The sequence below is a fragment of the Chlorocebus sabaeus genome, chromosome 6 (genome assembly GCF_047675955.1).
Source record: "Chlorocebus sabaeus isolate Y175 chromosome 6, mChlSab1.0.hap1, whole genome shotgun sequence".
Lineage (NCBI taxonomy): Eukaryota > Metazoa > Chordata > Mammalia > Primates > Cercopithecidae > Chlorocebus > Chlorocebus sabaeus.
In genome coordinates, this window is record NC_132909.1 from 4936167 (window position 1) to 4961783 (window position 25617).

Here is a 25617-nt window from a genome sequence, read left to right on the forward strand (position 1 = left end):
TTTTTGTTAAAGAAACAAAAAAGAGGCTGGGAAAATGGTTCACATCTGTTGGCCAGGCTGATCTGAAACTCCTGACCTCAAGTGGTCTACCCAACTTGGCCTCCCAAAGCACTTGGATTACAGATGTGAGCCACTGTGCCTGGTCCAATCCTCTTAAGATAAACACTTTAAGGTCAATTAATGCTTGAACTCAACATTAAGTCAACTCAAACTCAAGGCAATGCTAAATTGACTCTAATGTCAATTAATGCTTGATCGTTTCCTCTACTCATTGCATTTGGAACAACTACCTCCAACATGAATTTTCTGATATTCTGCAAGGAGAGAACTCAGACTGAAGACCTTGGCACACTGACGACATTTGTAAGATTTCTGTCCAGTATGCATTCTCTGACGTCTAATGAGGTGTGAAGGCTTTGCCACAAACATCACACTTGTGAAGTTTTTCTCCTGTATGAATTCTCCTATGTTTTGCATAAGATGAAGCTTGACTGAAGACCTTGCCACAGTCATGACATTTGTAAGTTTCTCTCCAGCATGAGTTTGCTGATGAACCGTAAGGTATGAACGATGTCTGAAAAGTCTGCCAAATTTATTACACTAGTATGATCTATCTTCATTATGGATTCTCCAATGATTCACAATGTCGGTAGGGTTACTGAAAACTTTGTGACAATCATTGCATTAGTAAAGTTTTCTTTACACCATGGATTGCCTGATGGTAAACAAGTGTTGACTGCCCACTAAAGACTGTCACGCTCATTACACTTGTAAGGTTTATCTCCAGTGTTAATTCTAGGATATTGTGCCAGGTGTGAATCATGCCTGAAAGCCTTGTCACAAACTCTTACATTTTTATGGTTTCTCTCCAGTATGAATTCTCCTATGTCTTTCCAGGTTTGATGTGCGACTGAAAACTTTCTGACATTCTTCATATTTGTAAGCTTTCTCTCCAGTATGCATTCTCCTGTCATTCCAGGCTTGATTTGCAACTGTAAACTTTGTCACATGGTTTGCATTCCAAAGTTTTCACTCCAGTATGAATTCTATGATGACGTGCAAGGTGTCCTTGGTGATTAAAAACCTTGCCACATTTATTACACTTGTAAGGTTTCTCTCCACTATGAAGTCTATGATGGCATGTAAGGCGTGACTTCTGACTAAAGGTCTTGCCACACTCATTACACTTGTAAGGTTTCTCTCCAGTATGAAGTCTACGATGGCATGTAAGGAGTGACTTCTGACTAAAGGTCTTGCCACACTCATTACACTTGTAAGGTTTCTCTCCCGTATGAAGTCTACGATGGCATGTAAGGGATGACTTCCAACTGAATGTCTTGCCACATTCATTACACTTGTACGGTTTCTCTCCAGTATGCAGTCTACAATGGCATGTAAGGGATGACTTCCGAGTAAAGGTCTTGCCACACTCATTACATTTGTAAGGTTTCTCTCCAGTAGGAAGTCTACGATGGCACGTAGGGGATGACGTCCAGCTGAAGGTCTTGCTGCACTCATTACACTTGTAAGGATTCTCTTCAGTGTGAATTTTCTGATGTATTCCAAGGTTTGATTTGAAACTGTAAACTTTGTCACATTCCTCACATTTGTAAGGTTTCTCTCCAGTATGAAGTCTACGATGGCATGTAAGGCGTGACTTCTGACTAAAGGCCTTGCCACAGTCATTACACTTGTAAGGTTTCTCTCCCGTATGAAGTCTACGATGGCACGTAAGCGATGACTTATGACTAAAGGTCTTGCCACACTCATTACACTTGTAAGGTTTCTCTCCAGTATGAAGTCTACGATGGCACGTAAGGGATGACTTCCGAGTAAAGGTCTTGCCACACTCATTACACTTGTATGGTTTCCCTCCAGTATGAATTCTCCTATGTCCTTCAAGGTCTAATTTCAAATGGAAAGCTTTGTCACATTCTTCACATTTGTAAGGTTTCTCTCCAGTAGGAAGTCTACGATGGCATGTAAGGGATGACATCCAGCTGAAGATCTTGCTGCACTCATTACACTTGTAAGGATTCTCTTCAGTGTGAATTTTCTGATGTATTCCAAGGTTTGATTTGAAACTGTAAACTTTGTCACATTCCTCACATTTGCAAGGTTTCTCTCCAGTATGAAGTCTACGATGGCATGTAAGGTATGACTTCAGACTAAAGGCCTTGCCACAGTCATTACACTTGTACAGTTTCTCCCCAGCATGAATTCTCCTATGTCTGTCACGGCTTGATTTGAAACGGAAAGCTCTGTCACATTCTTCACATTTGTAAGGTTTCTCTCCAGTATGAAGCCTACGATGGCATGTAAGGTATGACTTCTGACTAAGGGTCTTGCCACAGTCATTACACTTGTAAGGTTTCTCTCCAGTATGGAGTTTACGATGGTATGCAAGGGATGACTTCTGAGTATAGGTCTTGCCACACTCATTACACTTGTATAGTTTCCCTCTAGTATGAATTCTCCTATGTCGTTCAAGGTCTAATTTCAAACGGAATGCTTTGTCACATTCTTCACATTTGTAAGGTTTCTCTCCAGTAGGAAGTCTATGATGGCATGCAAGGTCTCGCTTCCGATTAAAGACCTCGCAACATACATCACATTTAAATTGTTTCTCTCCTAAATGGATTATCTGATGTTTCCTTAGGAGTGAGCTATAATTACAGACTTTCCTACTCTCATTGCATTGGAAAGATCTTTCTCTCACTTGTACTTCCTGTTTTTGTGTGAGTAATGAAGAATTCAGGAAATTATTCCCATAGTTATTAGAAATATGGGTTTTGGGATTACAAGAAATTCTTTGGGCTGTTGAAACCAAGGAAGCATCGTTGATAGACTTTTCAACTTGATTATCAATTTTCTGTTCGGTGTGGAATATGTGCAGTTCAGGCAGATGCGAATGAAAGTTTAAACCAAACTGATCTTTAATAGGTTTGTTTCCAGCATGACTTTGATCATATCGGTCTGTACTACATGTCAACATTTTTATTTTTGTCATGGGTGCTTCATGGTCATTTCTTTCATCTTCTTGCCACTGAAAGTCAACATCATGAATATGTTTATGAATATCCTGGAAACAAAAATCTCCAATGTGATGACTTTCATGTCTTTGCAATGTCCCTGTGTGGAACACTTCTCTATTGCCTTGCGCTGTTGACAAGACCTCCTTCATTGTGCATTTGGAAGAGATATCTACAAAGTATAAACACCAAATGGTTTCAAATTAAGTACAGATGGTAAATAATGCTGAAATGTGTAAATATGACACACACACAAATACTTATTTTAAACTTTCCAAACACGACCCTCAAAGCTTAGGAACAGAAAAGCATAAGATTCTTTAACAAATAAAGAGCTGTTACATGTGCTTCAAATTACTTTTACGGAAGCCGGTTTCCAATATCGTGACAAAACAATGACAGGGCACAAACGTGTAGCCTAAAGTAAGGAATATTTTTCCATTGTGACCCTAAAATGTCTCACAGTTTGTAAAAAACATATCACTGTCACATCAATGTAAAGTATATATTATTCATATTTACAGCATATTTACTGTATACAAATAAGTGCTACAGGACCACATGATATATTATATTGGTAAATAATCCACAACGAGCTCATGTGAGGATAACCAAAATCAATGGAAATTCTGTATTGTCAAACAATCATAGCACTGAGAAGATAAGAAAAGATTACAAAATTTAGCCAGGCGCGGTGGCCCACATCTGCAGTCCCACCTACTCGGGAGGCTGAGGCACAAGAATTATTTGAACCCAAGAGGCAGAGGTAGCAGTGAGCCGAGATTGCACCACTGCACTTCAGCCTGGGCGACAAAGCGAGACTCCATCTCAAAAAGCAAAACAAAACAAAAGTTAATACAATATTTTTCTGAATAACTGTTATGAAATTACCTATGTCCTTGCAGAAAAGGCACGTTATCACATTTTTAAAAAAATTCTTTATTTTTATATTTTTGAGATGAAGTTTCACTCTGTCATAACCAGTTGGAATTCAATGGCCCAATCTCGGCTCACTGCAACCTCCGCCTTTTGAGTTCAAGCCATTCTCCTGCCTCAGCCTCCTATGTACTTGGGATTACAGGCACACACCACCATGCTTGGCTAATTTTTGTATTTTCAGTAGAGATAGGGTTTCAACATCTGGCCAGGCTGGTCTCAAACTTTTCACCTCAAGTGATCCACTCGCCTTAGCCTCCCAAAGTCCTGGGATGGCATGTGTGGGCCACAGCATCCGGTGGCACTTTGTGACATTAACTAGTGGACTGTGTCAGTCATATTGCATACCACATACTGAAAAGCCTTATGTACAGATATAAAAATTAATTAGTAAAACATTGTAACCCATAAAACCAGCAAGCAAATAATAAGTACATTTATACAACCTGCAAAATTCTAAACAATTCGCTGTTTAAAAAAACGCCAAACTTCTACTTACCACCAGCACACAACCTAAGAATGGAAATACATGTTAAGATCACTATCTTCTGATTTATGAGGTCAAAAAGTACACAACATGATAAGGAATAAGAATTGACTAACGGCCGGGCATGGTGGCTCCGGTCTGTAATCCCAGCACTTTGGGAGGCTGAGGCGGGAGGATTATAAGGTCAGGAGTTCAAGAGTAGCCTGGCCAACGTGGTGAAATCCCAACTCTACTAAAAATACAAAAAAATTTGCTGGGTATGGTGGCAGGTGCCTGTAATCTCAGCTACTTGGAAGGCTGAGGCAGGAGAATCGTTTGAACCCAGGAGGTGGAGGTTGCAGTGAGCTGAGATTGCACCATGGCACTCCAGCCTGAGTGAGAGGGTGAGACTTCATCTCAAAATAAATAAATAAATAAATAATTGACTAACAGTGTCAGAGGGTGCAATTATGATGTCACAACTACATTTATAAAACAGCCAGGCAATACAGCAATTCTATATATGTATGCATTGTTGGCCTTAATTATCTAGTTCACTGTGCACAAATTATAAAACGTAGAATGTGTACTGGGAAAATTTTTAAACTGAGATCAGAGAAAACATTGTATAAATCAAATTGCACAATAAAAACATAAAAAATATGATGCAGGCTCACTGGTCTGAACGTTCCTATTGTCAAAAAGCCATGTTCAGAGTTTTTTTTTTTTTTTTTTGAGACGGAGTCTCGCTCTGTCTCCCAGGCTGGAGTGCAGTGGTCGGATCTCAGCTCACTGCAAGCTCCGCCTCCCGGGTTTACGCCATTCTCCTGCCTCAGACTCCCGAGTAGCTGGGACTACAGGCGCCCGCCACCTCGCCCGGCTAGTTTTTTGTATTTTTTAGTAGAGACAGGGTTTCACCGTGTTAGCCACGATGGTCTCAATCTCCTGACCTCGTGATCCGCCCGTCTCGGCCTCCCAAAGTGCTGGGATTACAGGCTTGAGCCACCGCGCCCGGCCCAGAGTTCTTATTCTCCAAAAGGATGTTCTGCAGATGGGGCCTTTGAGAGAATTTGGTCATGGGTGTTGAATACTGGTGAACAGGTCTTACGCTTTCATAAAAAGAGATATTAAGGAGCCCATTTCCTGTTCGTCTTTCCCCCATGTCAGGACACGGCAGGAAGACGGCTGGGCTAAACCACGAAGAAGGCTTTCACCAGGAACAATTTGACTGGCACCTTGCTCTTGGATTTCCCCCTTTCCAAATTCATGAGAAATAATTTTCTATGTCTGAAGCCTCCCACTTCAAGCTATCTCTTTTGCTGTTTGTTTTTGGGACCGAGTCACACTCTGTCACCCAGGCTGGAGTGTAGTGGCACGATTCTCTTGCCTCAAGAGATTCTCTTGCCTTAGCACAGAGTCTTACTTTGTCGCCTGGACTGGAGTGCAGTGGGGCAATCTTGGCTCACTACAACCTCCACCTCCCCGGTTCAAGTGATTCTCCTGCCTCAGCCTCTCAAGTACTTGGGATAACAGCCATGTGCCACCACGCCTGGCTAATTTTTGTATTTTTAGTAGAGACGGGGTTTCACCATGTTGGCCAGGCTGGCCTTGAACTCCTGAACTCAGGTGATCTGCCCCTCTTGGCCTCCCAAAGTGCTGGAATTACAGGCTTGAGCCACCGTGCCTGGCCAACTTCTTGTATTTAGTAGATTTGAGGTTTCACCATGTTGGCCAGACTGGTCTCAAACTCCTGACTTCAAGTGATCCACGCACCTTGGCATCCCAAACTGCTGGGATTAAAGGGGGGAGCCACCTCGGCTGGTCAGTCTAAGCTACTTCTGTCAGTGAAATGATTGAGTCAGGAACAGGAGCATCTTATCATCAACAGCACCAAAGGCTGACAAATCTGATTAAACAAAGGAAGTTTAGAGCCTGTTCTATAAATCTTGCAATACTTGAAGCCATCTATAGCAATAACGTGTTTTAAAAATTTCGAGGCTGGCCAGGCATGGTGGTTCATGCCTGTAATTCCAGCACTATGGGAGGCTGAGGCAGGAGGATCATGAGGTATGGAGATCAAGACCATCCTGGCTAACAGGGTGAATCCCTGTTTCTACCAAAAAAAAAAAAAGAAAAAATTAGCCAGGTGTGGTGGCATGTGCCTGTAGTCCCAGCTACTTGGGAGACTGAAGGAGAAGAATCACTTGAACCTGGGAGGCAGATGTTGCAGTTAGCCAAGATCGCACCACCACACTGCAGCCTGGGTGACAAACCGAGACTCTGTCTTAAGAATAAAAAAAAGAAAGAAATGAAAAAACTCTAAAGAGTAACTCCAACCCACAAACATATATAAAGTTCTCCAGTAAAGGTAAATAAAATGACAGGCTGGACGTGGTGGTTCACATCTCTATTCCCAGCAGTTTAGGAGGCCAAGGTTGAGGGATCACTTGAGGATGGGGGTTCAAGACCAGCATGACCAAAAAGGAGAAACTCTGTGTCTATTAAAATACAAAATTAGCCAGGCGTGGTGGCACATGCCTGTAATCCCAGCTACTTGGGACACTGAGGCAGGAGAATCGCTTGAACCCACAAGTTGGAGGTTGGAGTGTCCCGAGATTGTGCCATTGTACTCCAGCACGGGCGACAAGAACAAAACTTCATCTCATCAACAAATGAATAAATACATGAATAGGCAAATAAAAGGACAGATACAGAAACTGGTATAAGTGTACCTTTTCTCCATAATTCAACTTTTTTCTGTGATTTAGAAGAAAAAAGCATGAAAAAACACTGTACATATATGTTAATGAAAACGCAACACACACAGAAATAATTCTGACATAAATAAAGAGTTCTAGTGGATAAAGAGTAGCTTTTGCAGGTTATGATTTTTTTTTCTTTTTTTTTTTTTGAGACAGAGTCTTGTGCTGTCACCCAGGCTGGAGTGCAGTGGCGTAATGTTGGCTCACTGCAACTTCCACCTCCTGGGTTCAAGCAACTCTCCTGGGTTAGATTCTTGAGCAGCAGGATTACACATGCCCACCATGGTGTCCAGCTAATTTTTGTATTTTTAGTAGAGACAGAGTTTCGCCATGTTAGCCAGGCTGGTTTTGAACTCCTGACCTCAGGTGATTTGCCTGCCTTGGCCTCCCAAAGTGCTGGGATTAGAGGCATGAGCCACTGGGGCACAAGAATCATTTGAGCCTGAGAGGCGGAGCTCGCTGTGGTGAGCCAAGATCGTACCACTGCACTGTAGCCTTGGCAACTGAGTGAGATTCCAGCATAAACAAAGAAAGAAAAACAGTAAATAGGAAGGGAGTCAAAGCATGTCTACACAAAAATGGAATTAAACCCAAAAATTAGGAAATGAGAAATGAAGAACAAAAAAAACTACAAGAAATACAGACAATATGTAACAAATTTACAAAGGAAAGGTCTTCTCCATCAGTAATACTTGAACTGTAAGTATTTAACTCTGCATTCAGAAGGCAAAAACTGGCTGAATCAACGGGAACCAACTACATGTTGTCTACAAGAGACTTATAGACTCAGCCTTAAGGACACACATATGCAATTTTTTTTTTTTTTTTTTTTTTTTTTTTGAGACGGAGTCTCGCTCCATTGCCCGGCTGGAGTGCAGTGGTGATCTTGGCTCACTGCAACCTCTGACTCCCGGGTTCGTGTGATTTTGTTGCCTCGGCCTCTCAAGTAGCTGGGATTACAGGCACGTGCCACCACATCCGGCTGATTTTTGTGTTTTTAGAAGAGACAGGGTTTCACCATGTTGCCCAGGCTGGTCTTGATCTCCTAACATTGTGATCCACCCACTTTGGCTTCCCAAAGTGCTGGGATTACAGGCATGAGCCACCAGGCCCGGCTGCACATATGCAAACATTTCAAAAATAAAAGCCAATGATTAGGTATGGGGGTTGGCGCCTGTAATCCCAGCTACTCGGGAGACTGAGGAGGATCTCTTGAGCCCAGGAGATCAGGACGAATTTCAACAACACAGCAGGACCCTGCCTGGAAAAAAAAACAAACTAAAAAAGTTGCCTGACATGGTGGCATGCACCTGTACCAGCTACTGGGGTAGGCTGAGGTGGGACAATCACTAGAGCCAAGGAATTCAAGACTGCAGTGAGCCATGATCACACCATCGCACTCCACCCTGGGTGACAGAGAGAGACACTGTATCTAAGAAAAAGAGAAAATATGGGCCAGGCACAGTGGCTCACACCTGTAATCCCAGCACTTTGGGAGGCCGAGGTGTGTGATCACGACATCAGGAATTCAAATTTGAGACCATCCTGGTTAACATGGTGAAACCCTGTCTCTACTAAAAAATAATACAAAAAATTAGCCAGGCATGTTGGTGGGCGCCTGTAGTCCCAGCTACTTGGGAGGCTGAGGCAGGAGAACCATGTGAACCCGAAAGGCAGAGCTTGCAGCGAGCCAAGATCGTGCCATGGCAGTCTAACCTGGGCAACAGAGCAAGACTCCGTCTCAAAAAAAAAAAAAAAAAAAAAAAAAAAAAAAAGAAAGAAAATACAAAGATACGCAAAGGGCACATCCCCAGCAGGGAAGTTATCCTCACCCAGGGAAACCAGGTTCCTATAATTCTCCAACATCACATCTCTGTATAGAGTCCTCTGAGCAGGGTCCAGGCATTTCCACTCCTCCTGAGAGAATTCTATGGCCACATCCCTGAACGTCAATAAAACCTGAAATGAAAACACATTTCAAGGAAATGGTTATGGGAGGAGTTGTTATCTTCACAGAAAATGAGAAGAGGAGAGAAGGGAAAGTGTGGATTGAAATGCAGTGAATGTTCTAGCAAATCTGAGTGAGGGATTTCTCACCACATTTTGTCTTCCCAGTTGTGTTTTACTAAACTTTTTTTTTTTTTTTTTTTTGAGATGGCGTCTCGCTCTGTTGCCCAGGCTGGAGTGCAAAGGTGCAGTTTCTGCTCACTGCAACCTCCACCTTCCAGGATCAAGCGATTCTCCTGCCTTAGCCTCCTGAGTAGTTGAAATTACAGGCATGCACCACCATGACCAGTTAATTTTTGTATTTTTAGCAGAAACGGGCTTTCACCATATTGACTAGGTTGGTCTCAAACTCCCAACCTTGTTCTCTCTCTGACTCAGCCTCTCAAAGTGCTGGAATTACAGGCGTGATCCACCACGCCCGGCCCAGAAACTTTTATTGACACACCAAGTGACATTCAGTATCTAGATGAGGCAGAGTATGAGTGATGTCTTCAGCGATGACAACGTCCAGAGTGAAACATCAGAAACTAAAATCTGGCTGGGCACGGTGGCACATGCCTGTTAATCCCAGTCACCCGGGAGACTGACGCAGGAGAATTGCTTGATCCCATGAGCCAGAGGTTGCAATGATGTGAAATCATGCAACTGCACTCCAGCCTGGACAACAGAGACTCCATTTCAAAAAAAAAAAAATTAGCCGGGCATGGTAGCAGCCACCTGTGGTTCCTGCTACTTGGGAGCCTGAGGTAGGAGGATGGCTTGAGCCTGAGGGTAGAGTGTGCAGTGAGCTGAGATCGCGCCACTGTGCTCCAGCCTGGGCAACACAGTGAGACCCAGTCTCAAAATAAAATAAAATACATGAAAACTAGATTACTCAAAGTATGAAAATCCATTATACATATATATGTCAACAAAATAATGAAACCTACACAGACTCACAAAAAACTACATGTTAATACAAAGGGTTGCCATTTTCCCCAGATTTTCAAAATGGAAAAGTTGTTCAAAATATATGCATTTGTGTGTGTGTATATGTATGTATGTGTATATGTGTGTGTGTGTATTGTGTGTGTGGGTGTGTATATATACAAAGGCTTTAGAAATATAAAAAGTAGCAAGTTATGTTGAACTGAAGAATCCCATCTTGCTGGAAAAGGATACATTGGCAGTTGGGGGCAGGGAAAATCTTGAGGGATCTGAGAAAACAGGAAATGCCCCATCGTAGAGGAAGCAATCACCCTTTCACCTGCCTGACCTGGAGGAACGTTCAGGTATCTGCAGGAATGCAGGCGTGCGCAGAGGCAGCCCCTATGGCACTCTTTATACAGGGAAAAATTGCAAAGGACCCACCCACTTGTCATTCAGCTAATTTCCAATGCAGATGGCAAACAGCAAGCTAGCCACATTTACTAATGTGAGAACATGTAAATTTTCACAACTAGCAGCATCAAATATCAAAGTAAAATATTTACTGGAACATAAAGAAGAAAACAGACACTGCGGTCTACTTGAGGGTGGAGGGTGGAAGGAGAGGAGCAGAAAAAATAACTATTGGGGGCCGGACAAGGTGGCTCATGCCTGTAATCCCACCACTTTGGGAGGCCGAGGCAGGTGGATCACGAGTCAGGAGTTCAAGATCAGCCTGGCCAACATGGTGAAACCCTTTCTCTACTAAAAATACAAAAATTAGCCTGGCATGATGGCAGGCCCCTGTAATTTCAGCAACTCAGGAGGCTGAGGCAGAGGAATCACTCGAACCCAGGAGGAGGAGGTTGCAGTGAGCTGAGATCATGCCATTATACTCCAGCCTGGGCAACAAGAGCAAAACTCAGTCTCAAAAAAGTAAATAAATAAAAAATAGCTATTGAGTATGGGGCTTACCACCAGAGTGATGAAATAATCTGTACAACAAACCCCAATGACACTAGTTTACCTGTGTAACAAACCTTCACATGTAGCCCCAAACCTAAAGTGAAAACATAAATATAATTTTTTTTTTTTTTTTTTTTTGAGACGGAGTCTTGCTCTGTGCCTAGGCTGTAGTGCAGTGGCACAATCTCAGCTCATGACAATGTCCGCCTCCAAGGTTCAAGCGATTCTCCTGCCTCAGCTTCCTGAGTAGTTGGGATTACAGGCATGTGCCACCACACTCAGCTAATTTTTGTAAAAAAGTTATTTGTTTTTAAATTTACTTCAGACTTTTCTCTAAAGTCTCATAATGATGCTGAAATACACGTGTATGAGACTTGCTCTGACAACTAGCTCCCCAGTGAGTTTGGAAAGAGGGTGGAGGATGTGACAGGGAAAGGAGATACCTTATGGCCAAGGGTCTAAGCTGCAGCTTTGCTTGGAGTTTTACCACAAAACAAATATATTCATTATGTGATGTTTAAATAGAAAAATATACATTTAATAATAATCATTGGGGCTGGGCACGGTGGCTTGCACCTGTAAACCCAGCCCTCCAGGTGGCTGAGGCAGGCAGATCACCTGAGGTCAGTAGTTTGAGATCAGCCTGGCCAACATGGTGATACCCATCACTAATAAAAATACAACAAAATTAGCTGGGCATGGTGACACATGCCTATAATCCCAGCTACTCGGGAGGCTGAGGCAGAAGAATCCTTCAACCCAGAAGGTGGAGGTTGCCATGAGCCAAGATCATGTCACTGCACTTCAGCCTGGGTGACAGAGCAAGACTTTGTTTATTTAAAGTAAAATAATATTATAATAATTATAATCATTTTAAATGAAAATACCTGTTTCACAAGTCTCTCCCCAGTAACACCAGTCTCCATGAGCTTAATGTGCTAAAAATGGTTTAATGAATCTCCTGCTATTATTGAGGTTGATTTCATATTCTTAAAATAATGATGGAATAAAACATCTTCTATCGTTCATGTCTGTGTAATAACTTTCCATTCTAATTAGCAAGATTTTTGGAGTCAGAAACACAGTAACTCACTCAATTACCTAAAAACATGGTATAAAATCAGGCAGAAACATTTCTCTATATTGGTTGCCTTTTCTAGAATTTACCACGTACTGTGTGCATATTAATACATGACTTCTGTTGCGGGAAGTCAGGGACCCTGAACGGAGGTAGTGGCTGAAGCCATGGCAGAAGAACATAAATTGTGAAGATTTTATGAACATTTATTAGTTCCCCAAATTAATGCTTTTATAATTTCTTACGCCTATCTTTACTGCAATCTCTGAACATAAATTGTGAAGATTTCATGGACATTTATTGACGGACTTCTCCAATCAATACTCTTGAGATTTCCTAGGCCTGTCTTTAATCTCTTAATCCCATCATCTTCATAAGCTGAGGATGTATGTCACCTTAGGACCCTGTGATGATTGTGTTAACTACACAAATTGTTCATAAAACCTGTGTGTTTAAACAATATGAAATCTGGGCACCTTGAAAAGAAAACAGGATAACAGCAATGTTCAAGGAGCAAGGGAGATAACCATTAGGTCTGACTGCCTTAGAGCCGGGCAGAACAAAACCATATTTCTCTTCTTTCAAAAGCAAATAGGAGAAATATCGTTGAGTTCTTTTTCTCAGCAAGGAACAGCTCTGAGAAAGAGAATGCGTTCCTAGGGGTAGCCCTCTAAAATGGCCGCTGCAGGAATGTCTGTCTTTTACGGTTGCACATAATGGATGAAATAAGCCCTGGTCTCCTGTAGCACTCCCAGGCCTATTAGGACGAGGAAATTCCCGCCTAGTAAATTTTTAGTGAAACTGGTTGTCTGCTCTCAAACCCTGTCTCCTGATAAGATGTTATCAATGATAATGCGGACCTGAAACTTCAATAGCAATTTTAATTTCACCCTGGTCCTGTGATCTTGTTCTGCCTCAGTTGCCTTGTAACATTTTATTACCTTGTGAAGCACGTGATCTCTGTGACCCACATCCTATTCATATACTCCCTCCCCTTCGAAAATCACTAATAAAAACTTGGTTTTGCAGCTTGGGGGGCATCACGGAACCTGCCGACATGTGATGTCTCCCCCAGACACACAGCTTTCAAATTTCTCTTTTTGTACTCTTTCCCTTTATTTCTCAGACTGGCCAACACTTAAAGAAAATAGAAAAGAACCCACATTGAAATATCGGGTGTCAAGTTCCTGATAGACTTCCACTGGCTCTAATCCTGGTCTACAGAGAGCTGACAGTGCATCCAGAGGTGGTCCCAGCATTTCTGATAGGAAGGAGACACAAAAATCCACTGAAAAGGTCATCTCACCTGAGGAAGAGCCATCCCTGACTCCTGTGCTTTCCTCTTCCTCTTCTGGATTTCCTCCTCACATACGAAGATTCTTTAGCAGTCAATCCTGAAAGTTAGAAATATGTTGCTTATTGCTCAAATCCACACACCCCCTCCCTGTAACACAATGAAACATACAAAGGAGACCTCACCCTGGGAAATATGGTCCCCTCTACTGCCCACTCCACCAGGGACAATAAACTCCAACAGGAAAACTCCCACTTCTCTCCTGGAGGAGCCCACATACATGCTGCAACAGTGGGAACCTGGGCTGGAATGAGCTCCTCTTCAGGGTACAGACTCAGCCCTGACCAAACCCCATGCAGAGGCTGGGTGTGGTGGCTCATGCCTGTCATCCCAGCACTCTAGGAGGCCAAGACACGTAGATCTCTTGAGCTCAGGAGTTTGAGACCAGCCTGGGCAACATGGTGAAACCCCATTTCTACCAAAAATACAAAAACTGAGCCAGGCATGGTTGTGCACATCTGTGTGTCTGTGGTCCCAGCTACTTAGAAGGCTGAGGTGTGAGAATCTCTTCAGCTCAGGAGTTTGAGACCAGCCTGGCCAACACGGTGATACCCTGTCTCTACTAGAAATAGAAAAACTGAGCCAGGCACAGTGGCTCATGTCTGTAGTACTAGCGGTCTGGAAGGCCGAGAAGGGTGGATTACTCGAGGTCAGAAGTTCGAGACCAGCCTGGTCAACACGGTGAAACCTCTTCTCTACAAAAAATTTAAAAAGTAACTGGGTTTTGTGGGTGTCTGTAATCCCAGCTACTCAAGAGGCAGAGGTAAGAGAATTGCTTGAAACCAGGAGGTAGCAGTTGCACTGAGCTAAGATCATGCCACTGCACTTCAGCCTGAGTGACAGTGTGAGACTCAAAAATAAAATAAAATATAAATACAATAATTAGCTGGGTGTGCTGGCACACACTTGTAATCTCAGCTACTTGGGATGCTGAGGCACAAGAATCACTCAAACCCAGGAAACGGAGGTTGCAGTGAGCCAAGATCATGAGACTGCACTCACAGCCTGGGTAATAGAGACTATCTTAAAAAAAAAAAAAAAGCAAGCATTTCTGATGTGATTGATGCAGAGATAATAAAACGTAAGTAATGTGATAGAGAATGAAGGGCAGCCGGAACTTCAGATGGCAGTGGGAGGGCATGACAGACAGCTCTGAGCCTAGACCTGAAGGAGGAGAAAAGGGACAGTGCTGTGATCATTTAGGGACATAGGGTAAGAGCAGGGACAATGACCTGAGACAGGAAGGGTTTTGATATCTGGGAAAACGGAAAAGCAAATGTGACTGGGGCAGAGGGAATCAGGAGAGGAGGGCAAGCTCCCAGGAGGAGGCTGGACACTGGCAGGGGCCCTGGACACAGGGCTGTGGAGCCATAGTGAGGAGTTGGGCTTTTGTCCTGGGGAACACAGGAAGCTGGTGGAGGGTTCCCTGACAGGGACTGACATGACCTGGTTTAGATTTAGCTGTGATATCCTAATACAGAGAAAGGCCCAAAGATTGTCTCTGTCTGAGTCTACACCTCTGTTTCTTCCATTCCTTTGCATTTTTAAAAAATTTATTTGATTTTATTTTGGGGGTATCTCAACTGCAAAGAGGCCTTCCTCTTTCACTAATCCTCCTCAGCAAAGACCCTTTACAGGTGTTGGGCTGGGGGATGGTCAGGTCTTTCCCTTCCCATGAGGCCATATCTCAGGATACCTCAGTAGGGAGAAACCTTGGACAATATCCAGGCTTTCTTGGGCAGATGTCCATGCGGCCTTCTGCAGTGCATTGTGTCCCTGGGTATTTGAGACTGGAGAATGGTGATGATTTTTACCAGGCATACTGCCTGCAAACACATTTTTAAAAAAGCACATCCTGCACAACCCTAAATCCGGTAAACCTTTAGTCAACACAGAATATGTTTCTGCAAGCACAGGGTTGGGGCTAGGGTTACAGATTAACAGCATCTCAAGGCAGAAGAATTTTTCTTAGTACAGAATAAAATGGAGTTTCTTATGTCTTCTTCTTTCTATATAGACACAGCCACAGTCTGATCTCTCATTCTTTCCCCCACAAACACCTCATGGCTTGGATGGAATCCAGGGATCAGGAAATAAAATCTCTCATGGCCTCTGGAATGTGCCTAGACTTGCTGGTTCCTTGCTTCTAGCACTTCCAGGCTCAGAAAATGGTTGTATCTTAAACTAGAATAACATGTTCCCCACGATCTCAAGTAGCAGAACATGTTCCATATAAATGCTAAACCACACACCTATAGATCATGTGCTGGATGCACCGCTTCCTTTCAACCCCCACAGCCTCACCGCCTGCTTCTTTGTTTGACCACCAATAAATAGTGTGCGCTTCCAGAGCTCGGGTCTTTTGCAGCCTCCATACTAGCGTTGGCCCCCTGGACCCACCTTACGCATCCTTAACTTGTCTTTTCTCATTCCTTTGACTCCACCGGACTTCATAGCCCCGATAGCCTGGTGTTGGGTGTGGCCACCCCAACAGTTCCATGCCAATCCATCCCATATTTCAACATTAGTCCAGAAGGGACCAGAGGGCCTTGAGGGAAGCATGCACTTAATAGCTCACAGCTCCATATTTTCACAGATGACAGAAGAAAAGAAAACTAAAAAATAGCCTAACTGGTTAAACTACATTTTGATGTTAAGGTAAAAGGTCACTGATATCTTTACCAGGTACACACTGACACAATCAATCTTCTGTATTAGGTACCAAAGTTTTCCAACAAATAAGACTAGAAAGCATGCAGACCTTGACCTGAACCAGACGCAACTAGTTTCAAACAGAAACTATTTTGAAATTGTTTTCTAAAAAAATCTAATAAATTCTGGGGTCAACAGGACAATAACTGGAAAATATACGTGTACAGAAAAAAAATGATGTGAGCTGATTATGTGACAAAGGCATCTTTCAGAAGTGATTATTATTATTTTTACATCACAACATGCATTTTAAAGACATTATGCATTATGCCCACATTCCCTTAAATGTTGTTTCAAAAGTTCTCAAGTCTCTAGCCCAGCTGGAATCTCCAGGGAGAGGCAGAGACAGTTTGGTGAAAAAGAGGCAGGGGAGGAGGGGGTGGCAAAAAAAGAAAGCAGCCTTCCAGTTAAAGATCAGCTCTCAGTTAAGAGTCAGCTTCACACCGGGTGTGGTGGCTCACGCCTGTAATCCCATCACTTTGGGAGGCCAAGGTGGGCGGATCATGAGGTCAGGAGATCGATACCATCCTGGCTAACATGGTGAAACCCCGTCTCTACTAAAAAATACAAAATAATTAGCCGGGTGTGGTGGCGGGCACCTGTAGCCCCAGCTACTCAGGAGGCTGAGGCAGGAGAATGGCATGAACCCGGGAGGCAGAGCTTGCAGCAAGCCGAAATCGCACCACTGCACTCCAGCCTGGGCAACAGAGCAAGACTCCGTCTCAAAAAAAAGAAAAAAAAAAAAAAAAGAGTCAGCTTTAGGCAGGCTGGCCTCAGGTGGAGTCAGGGTCAGAGGAAGGAGCAGCAGCAGGGGAGGACTGGGGCATTCTACATCTCATTCAGGTCAAGCAGAGTCTGGTCCCACATTCTTTGTGTACAGAGGTGTTTCTCTTTGCTGCATTTCAGTTTATCTTCCAAGTCATCAATTGTCTTTTCCAGTTTGACTACCAATCGCTCAGCAAACTTAGCACGGGTCTCTGCCTCCTTGAGATTATCAGTAAGAATCATCACCTCTTCCTCACATTTGTCTTCTTTTTGAGAGTACTTTTCTTCAGCTGCACTCAAGACACTTCAGGTTCTGGTCCATCAGTCTGATCTGCTCATCGATCTCTCGGCAACGCGGCTCTGCCAGCTCAGCTTGTTCTTCTGTGCCTTCCATGTCTCCTTCAATGATCGCCAACTTACGAGTCACCTCTTCATACTTTCTATCTGCCTCTTCTGCAATGTGCTTAGCTTCTTTGAGTTGGATTTCCTGGAGTTCCATCTTTTCTTCATCTTTTAAGGCCCAGCTTTCAATAACCTGTATACCTCTCTCACTCTCAGCAGCAGCTTTTTCCACTTCTCCCAGCTTTTGCAGGGCAGTGGCCAGGCACTCCTGAGCACAGTCCAGCTCCTCTTCAACCAGCTGGGTCCTATGGTTCAAGGAGGCCACCTCAGCCTCAGCCTGTTCCCAGGCCCGCCTTTCTCCCTCAACTCCTTGCTGGAGGCGCTCAGCTCGCTCCTCTGCATCAACTGCCTGCTGCTGCAGAACCTGGATCTCACACTTCACTGTGTCGATGGCGGTGACCCCAGCCATGGTGCCCACCCAGCTACTACTCATGGTCCAGTTCCTGCTTCCTCCACTTTGCACTGCAGCCTCCTCTCTGTGATTAGGTATTAAAAAAGAAATTTTGAAAACTAAGATTTATCACGGCTGGGCATGGTCGCTCTCGCCTATAATCCCAGCACTTTTGGGAGGCCAAGGCGGGTGCATCACCTGAGGTCAGGATTTCAAGGCCAGCCTGGCCAACATGGTGAAACCCCATCTCTGCTAAGAGTACAAAAATTAGCTGGGCATGGGGGTGCGGGCCTGTAGTCCCACATATTTGAGAGTTTGAGGCAAAAGAATCGCTTGAAATCAGGAGGCGGAGGTTGCAGTGAACTGAGATCATGCCACTACACTCCAGCCTGGGTGACTGCGTAAGATTCTGTCCCCCACCCCCAAAAAAAAGAAGAAAGAAAGAAATGAAGAAGAAACAGAAAGAAAATGAAGTAAATCTATTACACATGAGCACAAAAGCACTTTTGATGTCCCTTTTGTTTTTCATTTTATTTTGTGTTGCTTGTTTTTGTGAGATGGAGACCCACTCTCCCACCCAGGCTGCAGTGCAGTGGCATGATTTTTGCTCAGTGCAACCACTACCTCCCAGGTTTAAGTGATTTTCATGCATCAGCCTCCCCATTAGCTGTGACTACAGGTGTACACTACCATGCCTGGCTAACCTTTGTACTTTTACCAGTAGAGACCAGGTTTCACCATGTTGGCCAGGCTGGTCTTGAACTCCTCACCTTAGGTGACCCACTCACCTCCGTCTCCCAAAGTGCTGGGGTTAGTGGCATGAGCAATCATGTTTTCATGTCCCTTTTAAAAAGTACTATGTAGGCCAGGTGTGGTGGCTTATCCCTGTAATCCCAGTATTTTGGGAGGCCAAAGCAGAAAGATCCTCTGAGCTCAGGATTTTGAGACCAGCCCGGGAAACGTAGTGAAACCCGTTTCTATTAAAAAAAAAAATACAAAACTTGCCTGACTTGGTGGCTTATGCCTGTGATCTCAGCTACTCAGGAAGCTGAGGTAGGAGGATTGCTTGAATCCAGGAGGTCGAGGGTGCAGTTAGAAGAGATCATGCTGCACTCCATCCTGGGCGACAGAGCCAGGCCCAGTCACAAAATATTAATTATTAATTAATTTAATTAAAAGTATTATGTTATAACGGAAACTGATTTTTTTTCCCCACTTCACTGCACCACTTCCTACCCCACCCTGTGGAAAGGGAACAGAGTAATTCACAACGGAATAAGTCACTGTCCTCTGGCTGAATAGGGATTCCAAGTAGAAGCTTTGATTTGCTATACTCCAAATCAAAGATTCCAAGTAGAAGATTCCTCTATGTCAAGATTTATAGGATGTACATGTCTTATAGATAGGAATTTTTAAATTCTCAATCTCAGTTGTATAATTTAAACAAGTTTTAAGTTATTAGATTATATACACAGAAGTCAACATGTCACAGGTAATCATACCCAATGAATTCACCCACTCATCTGAACCCAAACTCACCCACCCCTTTTATTCTTTTAAGACAGGGTCTCCCTCTGTTGACCAGGCTGGAGTGCAGTGGCATGATCTCGGCTGACAGTAGCCTGGACTTCCTGGGCTCAAGTGATCCTCCTGCCTCAGCCTCCAGAGTAGTAGGGAGTACAGGTGTGCACCATCATGCCTGGTTAATTTTATTTATTTATTTATTTTTGGCCGAGACAAAGTCTCACTATGTTGTCAGGCTGGTCTCGAACTCCTGTACTCAAGCAATCCCCTGCCCCAGTCTCTGAAAACAGTGGGATTAAGGAGTGAGCCACAGCACCTAGCCCCTTTTTCAGGTACCAATGCAGCCTCATATGCAAGAAGAACAAAAATTATTATTTCAGTTAGTTATAGAAATTCCTGGAGTACAGGCTGAGGACAACCCACTTGGGTTAGCTGTAAATCACGCACCAGTAGTAGAATTAAAACCAGAAGCAACCCCTGTTCAGGTTGCAATGATTACGCCGCATTTTAAAGAGGAAGCCTTAGCTATGCCTCTCCTCCCAGAACCTCCTCTCCAAGAGGACCCAAGTTATACTCCAAATCAAAGAGCCTGGGGTGCCCAAGAAGATAAAAAATATATTAAAAGAAAGTGGTAGAAGTTCTTCTATAGCAGACCAGCCATTCCAAAGATGTTAGCTCCTAAGTTTGTGAAGCAAATTCATCAAGAAACTCATATAAGAAAAACAGCATTAGAAACGTTATATAGTGCCATTTCTTTCTTTCCTTTTTTTTGTTTTTGAGACGGAGTCTTGCTTTGTCGCCCAGGCTGGAGTGCAGTGGCACGATCTCGGCTCACTGCAACTTCTGCTCCCGGGTTCAAGAGTTTCTTCTGCCTCAGCCTCCCTACTAGCTGGGATTACTAGGTGCCCATCAACACGATCGGATTTTTTTTTTTTAATTTTTAGTAGAGCTGGGTTGTCACCATGTTGGTCAGACTGGTCTTGAAATCTGGACCTCATAATCTGCCTGCCTTAGCCTCCCAAAGTGCTGGGATTACAGGTGTGAGCCACTGCACCAGGCCACGAAAGAGCCATTTTTATGTGCTGCAGCTCTCTGCTGTCACTCTAGTGGTTTGTGAACAATGCTTAACCTGTGCTCAGAATAAGCCACGACAGGGGCCCACTCAGCCCCAAGAATTCACGAAGTAGGAGCCAGGCCTTGTGAAAACTTGCTTATAAACTTTACTGAACTGCCCCATGCCAGAGGCTATTGGTATATGCTAGTGCTTAGTTGTACCTTTTCAGGATAAGTTAAGGCTTTCCCCACCACAACAGAAAAAGCACAAGACGTGACTAAAGTACTGATAAAAGACCTTATCCCCAGGTTTGGACTGCCTCTAACTTTAAAGTCAGACAACAGGCCGGCATCTATAGCTGAAATAGTGTAAGATTTTACAAGACTGCTAAAAATAAAATAGAAGTTACACACAGACTGTCAGCCGCAAAGTTCAAGGAAAGTAAAACGCATGAACTGGACACTCAAGTAGCTACTGAAGAAATCTTGCCAAGAAACTCATCTGAGATAAGATCAGGTCTTTCCTATGGTCCTCCTCTGAGTCAGGTGCACCCCCACCAAACAAACTAAGTATTCACCTTATGAGAGTTTGTTCAGTCAGCCTCGTCCAATCATAAGTCAAATTAAAAGTGATCTCCAAGAACTAGAGGATTAACTTTAAGAAAGCAAATGGAGGTTTTCAGAATAGCCATGCAAGAAGTCCATCACTGAATATGAGAAAGAAGGCCTGTAAGTCTGACAGATCCAGTACACCCCTTTAAACCCAGAGACTCTGTTTAAGTTAAAAAGTAGAATCCAGCTTCTCTAGGACCCATATAGGATGGGCCCTATACTGTAATCTTGTCCACACCCACTGCTGTTAAACTTGCAGGAATCGTGCCTTAGATCCACCACAGTCAGCTGAAACCGGCAGCTCAGGACAAGTGGACCAGCCAGCAAGACCCAGATCATCCAACTGGGCTGATCGTGAGATGAGACCAAGCTGCTGCTGAGGACGACAGCCCTGTTCTGGTCACTCCGGAGGCTGACCAGTCTATGCAGGGCTGAAGCTCGAGGGGACGACAAGCCCTGCTCTAGTCACACACTGGAAGCTGACAAGTCTACCCACAGCTGAAGCTTGGGGAGTAGTCAAGCAAGTAAATGTGGTTAGAAATCTTAAGAGTAGGCCGGGCGCGGTGGCTCAAGCCTGTAATCCCAGCACTTTGGGAGGCTGAGACGGGCGGATCACGAGGTCAGGAGATCGAGACCATCCTGGCGAACACGGTGAAACCCCGTCTCTACTAAAAAATACAAAAAACTAGCCGGGCGAGGTGGCAGGCGCCTGTAGTCCCAGCTACTCCGGAGGCTGAGGCAGGAGAATGGCGTAAACCCAGGAGGCGGAGCTTGCAGTGAGCTGAGATCCGGCCACTGCACCCCAGCCTGGGTGACAGAGCCAGACTCCGTCTCAAAAAAAAAAAAAAAAAAAGAAATCTTAAGAGTAGTAGTTTTCCGGCCAGGCGCGGTGGCTCACGCCTGTAATCCCAGCACTTTGGGAGGCCGAGGCGGGTGGATCACGAGGTCAGGAGATCGAGACCATCCTGGCTAACACGGTGAAACCGGTCTCTACTAAAAATACAAAAAATTAGCCGGGTGCGGTGGCGGGCACCTGTAGTCCCAGCTAGTCCGGAGGCTGAAGCAGGAGAATGGCGTGAACCCGGGAGGCGGAGCTTGCAGTGAGGTGAGATCGTGCCACTGCACTCCAGCCTGGGCCACAAGAGAGACTTCATCTCAAAAAAAAAAAAAAAAAAAAAAAAAAGAACTTGTATTTATAAAGGCCAGGAGGCCAAGACGGGTGGATCACCTGAGGTCGGGAGTTTGAGACCAGCCTCACCAACATGGAGAAACCTTGTATCGAAAAAAATACAAAGTTCACCAGGCATGGTGGTGCATGCCTGTAATCACAGCCTTTCAGGAGGCTCAGGCAGGAGAATCTCTTGAACCGAGGAGTGGAGGTTGTGGTGAGCCGTGATCATGCCATTGCACTCCAGCCTGGGCAATAAGAGCAAAACTTCTCAAAAAAAAAAAAAAAAAAGACTTATACTTCTAATCAGACCACCTGCTCAATTTGTGACTCAGGAAATAACTAACCTTATGTATGCTATAACCCCAAGTTTTCACCTGGTGAATAATTTTACCTCTCCTTGTTAAGAACATTCAGTCAACTATAGAAGCAATTGTAACCAGGCAGACTACCACTCAGCTAACAGCTCTATATAAATATCAGCCTGTGCCTAAAGAAGAAAACCTGCTTTCGTGAAGAATCAAGTAATAGTGGTGGTTTCTATTAAAATCTTATTTATAAAAAGCAGCAAATGGAGAAAACTGAGGCAGAAATTTAAAAAATCAAACTGCATTCATTCACTCCAAGAAAACTAACAGGCAAGGCAAGGGTTAAAAAGAACAGAACAAGTTTTCCTCTGCCTAGCAAGCTCACTTCAAAGACCGTTTGGTCTGGGCAGGAGCAGTGGCTCACGCCTGTAATCCCAGCACTTTGGGAGGCCAAGGTGGGTGGATCACGAGGTCAGGAGATCGAGATCATCCTGGCTAACACAGTGAAACCCCATCTCTACAAAAAATACAAAAAAAAAAAAAAAAAAAAAGCCATGCGTGGTAGTGTGGGGAAAAGAAAGAGAATCAGCCTCTTACTGTGTCTATATAGAAAGAAGTAGACATAAGAGACTCCATTTGGTTCTGTATTTGAGATGCTGTTAATCTGTGACCTACCCCAAACCTTGTCCTTGCAAGAGACATGTGCTGTGGTGACTCAAGGTTTAATGGATTTTGGGCTGTGCAGGATGTGTCTTTGTTAAACAAGTGCCTGAAGGCAGCTTGCTGGTTAAAAATCCTGCCCCTCCCTGGGCAATGGAACATCTCGGTGTGAGACCCAATTGTATGCTCTGTTTACTGAGATAGGAGAAAACCGCCTTACAGCATAAGGTGGGACTTGCTGGAGCAATGCTGCTAAAAGGTTTATGGAGATGTTTGCATATGCGTATCAAGGCACAGCATTTTCCTTTGAACTTGTTCATGTCACAGAGATCTTTATCCATATGTCTTACTGCTAATTTTCTCCCTAAAATGATCCTATTGTCCTGCTACTCCCTTATCTTTAAGATGGTAAAGATAACTATAAATAAATACTAAGGGAACTCAGAGACCGGTGCCAGCGTGGGTCCTCTGTAAGCTGAGTGCCAGTCCCCTGGGCCCACTTTTTCTTTCTCTATACTTTGTCTCTGTGTCTCATTTCTTTTCTCAAGTCTCTCGTTCTACCTAACGAGAAACGCCCACAGGTGTGGAAGGGCAGGCCACCCCTTCATGGTAGCGGGCACCTGTAGTCCCAGCTACTCAGGAGGCTAAGGCAGGAGAATGGCATGAACCCAGGAGGTGGAGCTTGCAGTGAGCCGAGATCACGCCACTGCACTCCAGCCTGGGTGACAGAGTGAGACTTCGCCTCAAAAAAATAATAATAATAATTAATAAACAAAATAGATAACGCTGTTTGCAAAGTCGAACACCCCCACTTGAGAACAAGAGTGAAGAAAAAAAAAAAAGTCTGTATTTAGCTGTTCTTGTTTTTCTTTCATTGCTGCTACAAGACCACCAGCTATGCAAGGTCACAAGTTATGCTATGGTATAGATTAGGTGACCGATCATTACATGATTAACTGCTTTTATTTTGCTTCTGTAAGTCTGCTTATAAAAAGCCCACTCTGTCTTTGTTGAAATGCTCAGCTTTTTAGATGCAAATCCACTGAGCCAGTGCCTACCTTGAACAAACATCCTCTGTCTCCCGCATATCCGTCTCTTTAGTCCTCAGTTTCCCGCAATACCATCTCTGTGCCTCCTTTGCTCTCCCTCTTAAATTTTCTCTTCCCTGTTATACCCCCCTTTATCCGCTCTCTGGAACCCCAGATCCCCAGGTGTCCTCCCTGCTGTGGTTCTCCCTCTGTTCTCCTTGCCACCAGCACCACTCTGCTCTGTCTGCCCTGGCTCCAAATCCCTTCTCCTCTCCCTCACTCTGACGAGCCTCCCTCTTTGCTGTTCCTCTCCCTACCTTGCTGTCTGTCCTTCATCTCTGTACATCTGGCTTTTCTCTACATTTCTCCAGTTGCTTTTCTCCTCCTGCTTTTTTCCCCCCACATCTGCTGTCTCTTGGCAAATCCCTCACCCATCCTCTACTTTGCCATCTGTTATGAGCCTTTCTTATTCTTTTTTCTGTCTCAGGTTTTCTACTGCTCTACGTCTGTCTCCTGATCCCTTTGGCCCACACACTCATCGGAGGCTTTGGACTAAGACACAGGAAGGTTTGGAGTAAAACACCTGCATCCCGGGGGAGCGCATTTTCCAGGGGCTGGAGATGGGCAGGCAAGAACAACCCACGTCACAGGACAGGCCCCGGGCATCTCCCCAACGCCAGTTCAGGGAAAGCGATGACTGCGGAGAGGAACCTGGGGAGCAGCAGGGCCCGCACGAGGAGGGAGGTGACGGGGCAATGGCGCCTTAAGACAAGGGTAGGGTCTGCAGGATCCCAGGACCAGGCATAAGACGCGGCCTCCTCCGGACTGGGAGGGCGGCGCTGCACTCCAGGGGCGGATGAGGTCGAGACTGGGAGGCGCCCAGAGCGGGAATTCACCTCTCATAGGAGGACTTTAAAAAGCGCGGGGCGGGAGGAGTCAGAAAAAGTTTCAGAACAGGAAAACTACATGATAGAAAATGTATACATTGCCCTACAGCAGAAAGACCCAGGACGGGAGGAGCCTCAGGGCGACCTTAAACCCAAAAGGAAGCGACCCCCGGACTCTCACCTGGTCGTTTCAATTTGCTCTGGGTGAAGGAAGACGGCTGAGAAATTCCAGGTTTGTGGGGACCCCACGACCCAAGTACAGAAGCGCCAGGGACCTGGGAAGCGCAGACTTAACACAACACAGAGCGAAACTCACGCGCCGCTATGGGACCGTCACTCCACGAGGTCCGCTTCCGGGTTTGCGCGAAGCTGCGCGCGCAGGAAATAAGCCAGGGCTGGGCGGGACCTGCGAGGAGGTGGGCGGGGCCTGGGCGAGGTACGGGCGGGGCGCGAAGCAGAGAGACTTTACCCTTTAGAATAGAGGGAGGGAGGAGCCGCGGCGGGACCTGTGCGTCTCAGCCTGGCTCCCAGGGCCTCTGTTTTCGGCTTTTGGAGGCGAGACCAGCTAAGAAGACTGAGGCATGATTCAAAAGCCCTGGA

At 44.7% G+C, this 25617-nt stretch overlaps 2 protein-coding genes across 4 annotated transcripts; both read right to left on the reverse strand.

Moving 5' to 3' along the window:
* Window positions 1-869: 869 nt before the first annotated feature.
* On the reverse strand, window positions 870-25403 carry LOC103235224 (uncharacterized). Of its 3 annotated transcripts, none has more exons than XM_007997951.3 (4): window positions 25199-25403; window positions 13460-13547; window positions 9029-9155; window positions 870-3204 (listed from the first exon to the last, which is right to left on the reverse strand). In XM_007997951.3, exons 2-4 carry the CDS (start codon window positions 13472-13474, stop codon window positions 971-973), a joined length of 2376 nt encoding a protein of 791 aa, XP_007996142.3. In that variant the 5' UTR covers window positions 13475-13547; window positions 25199-25403; the 3' UTR covers window positions 870-970. The 3 variants fall into 3 exon arrangements, with proteins under 3 accessions (XP_007996142.3, XP_072872108.1, XP_072872109.1); XM_073016007.1 differs by having other exon boundaries at window positions 25334-25391; XM_073016008.1 differs by lacking the exons at window positions 13460-13547; window positions 25199-25403 and having other exon boundaries at window positions 870-8457; window positions 9029-9105.
* On the reverse strand, window positions 15163-17795 carry LOC140711810 (tropomyosin-like). Its single transcript, XM_073016009.1, is given in 2 exon segments — window positions 15163-17287; window positions 17289-17795. Coding segments are annotated over 2 exon segments (747 nt in total). The 3' UTR covers window positions 15163-17047.
* Window positions 25404-25617: the final 214 nt, after the last annotated feature.